Source organism: Etheostoma spectabile, chromosome 14 (genome assembly GCF_008692095.1).
Source record: "Etheostoma spectabile isolate EspeVRDwgs_2016 chromosome 14, UIUC_Espe_1.0, whole genome shotgun sequence".
Taxonomy (NCBI): Eukaryota; Metazoa; Chordata; class Actinopteri; order Perciformes; family Percidae; genus Etheostoma; species Etheostoma spectabile.
In genome coordinates this window covers 1,422,144-1,424,933 of record NC_045746.1, presented here as the reverse complement: position 1 = coordinate 1,424,933, position 2,790 = coordinate 1,422,144, and the positions used below count along the sequence as shown (strand labels likewise).

General features: G+C 39.6%; 1 protein-coding gene across 1 annotated transcript in view; it reads right to left on the bottom strand.

Moving 5' to 3' along the window:
* Positions 1-2,790, bottom strand: part of znf704 (zinc finger protein 704) — a gene marked incomplete in the record, with an annotated part of 52,756 nt that overhangs the window by 45,920 nt on the left and 4,046 nt on the right. The window contains 1 exon segment of the mRNA XM_032535071.1: positions 2,103-2,290. Within this exon segment, the coding sequence (XP_032390962.1) occupies positions 2,103-2,290 (188 nt within the window).

Below are 2,790 nucleotides of genomic sequence, written 5' to 3'. Positions count from 1 at the left end.
AAGAAGCTGTGATACTTGCCAAAGGGTCAGTACAAGGTATTAACTCTGCAGGGTGCCCAAACCTTTGAAGACGCCATTTTTTGTTTTCTGTTATTTTGAAAGTGTAAATGATGGAAATAAAATCTAACTTTTTGTGACATATGATACGAATGTCTAATCTGTCATTTAATGCCTTTTGGAGATTTTTTCCATCTTTTCGTGGCTTCTTTATGCACATTAATACAAATTTTTACCTGGGGTGCCCAAACTTTAAAACCCCACTGTAGGTTGTACCATTTGCAGATGTTATGCATTGAGAGCACATAAAATATGTCTTTGATTATTCGAAGGGCCTCTTCTCTACACACAGCCTTTATATAGCATTTCGCATGTGCGTATAGCATGTGTTGGCAGAGCACACTTTTGAAACACACAATAAAAACTCATAATACCTAGCTTCTCAGCTGGTATGCCACACCACTGAATTTTCCAAAGGCTTTGGATATTTTGTCATCATGCCGATACGTAATATGGATACAAAAAAAACATCCAAAAGCAAACCAAATCTTTGTCTCTGGTTGTTTCTACTTATGTGGGTGCATTTGGCTGGCAAATCTCACATGGACAGGCAAAATAAAAAATACAACATACTGCTGGAATTTTGGCTAGTGAGACAACTTGGGTGTGTTATTGAAATGCTGTGTGTGTCCACACTAACAAATAGAAATATGGGAAGCTTTTTTTTACAGGTTATGGTTTCTCTTGTTTCGCATGTTGAGGGGAAATCTGATCCAATTTATAAAAGATTGCCCATGGCTTTCTTGTTGTCAGGTGGTCTCATTAGGAGGATATACAGGAACTTGGTTTATAAAGCAATCGTCCCTGAGCTGAGGCAACATGCTGAACTTGTGCAAGGGCAGTGGGATGATCAATAAGCCATTCCACAATAACATATAAATATCAATGTTATGGCAAATCCTATGCAAGAGGTAATTAGCGTGGAAGTGGTGTAAAACGTTTGTCTAATCCATGTGATAGATTCAATTTAAAAAGAGATTCTTCTTCTTAATGGGCAACAAGAGAGAACAAAATAATGGTTCATCAGCAAATAACTATTCAGGATGCACTGCAGTGATAAAGGTTCTCAGACATTTACTGTACTTTACAGCAAGTTGCCATCGATTTGACTCCTCCAGCAGCATGAGGACAAGTAATGGGGAGTGATGTTCGATAACAGCACGGTGCTTTACAAGGTATTAGTGTTTCACATTTAATAGTGAAGAGTGTTATTTCTTTTATTAGATGGCTCTTTGCTGCCATGGACTACTCCCTATTAATGTGTAATTGCCCTGTTGTGGACCCGCTTCAGTGATGGATTATGCTGACCATTTAAAAATAATATTTGTTTGTGTGTGTATGGTGTAAAGAGAGTCACTAAATGTGTGAGGGAACAGCTCTTGCATCAGCATAACTCATTCATTTGTATTGGGCTCTGTGTTGCAAGAAAGTGGTGTCTATTTTGGCTACAAGGCTACAGTATGTCTAACTGTCTTTGCTATGGAGAAGGAAAGACATGAAAGAGGGTAACGATGCAATTTACCATGTTAGTTGACTAACTCTCATGCCCTTGAGTCAGGGTTGCGCCATATTTTCAATTTGAGAAACCACCAGAGGCATTCCATTTAAATATCTATAACCATAATTGCTTCAGCAAGTTAAGGCAACAGCATGGGATTCTTCCAAAAATGACATTTTGAACACAACCCTTCAATATGTAGGACAAGGATGAAATCTTGGACTAAGTAAATGTTGGTACAGGATTAACAATACATTCACTCCAACATACGAACACCACTGATGTGCAGTGTGACATGTATGACGGAATATAATAAAATATGCTGTATGTAATAGAATAACATTGCATTTAGTGCTCTGAAAAGTAGTAAAATGAACAAAATGGGACTTCAGCCCATATTAACTCTGTCCTATTTATGAGATGACATATCTATGTCATAAACCTTCAATGAACTTTGCATGTAGGAACCCAAGCCAAACTCTTTCTAATACAGGAATCAGACTCTCACTGTCCAAGAACTGGCACGCACACGCACAAACAGTTCTACCTGGCGTGAGGGACATCAATGCTGGAGGAGACCACTTTGCGTTTCTGCTCTAGCAGTGACACGGATCGGGTGTCAGGGTCCCGGCCAATGCGCTTGCCGTCCACCACCCGCTGCTCTTCCACTGCCTCTGGGCTAAGGGGGCCGCCTTCCACCTTATGGCTTTCTGGAGCTCCGTTACTGGAGCTCTGCTGGAGAGGGATGCACAGAAAATGAAGTCAGTGTATGTACGCAAGTTAGTAACAATGCTGATATGAGCCATGCAGCAGTCTTACACCAAAGCCACGGTAAACACCATTTGATTAACGTTCACTTTAAGTTTGTGTTGATGTTCGGAAGCAAGGTGGCAAATATGACCTGGGCTATTTGAAATGTGTTTTTTTGTACATTGAGGATAAAAAGTGACATAAATGACAGGTTAGGTGAAACATCTTGTTTTGTGGGCCTTTATTTTTATTTTGTGCAGTTTCATTGTAATTTTATTCACTTTTTTTATTGTATGCTATTGTCATGGCACTCCTCAACCCCAAAATAGCATTTCTTTCTATCTGAAAACGCCCACCTGTAGCATTTTAAAAAAACAAACAGCCCAACATCATCTGTTCTCTTACACAACAGCAACGAATGGCATGCTTCAGAACATGAATCACACACACACACACACACACAGACACACACAGACACACACACA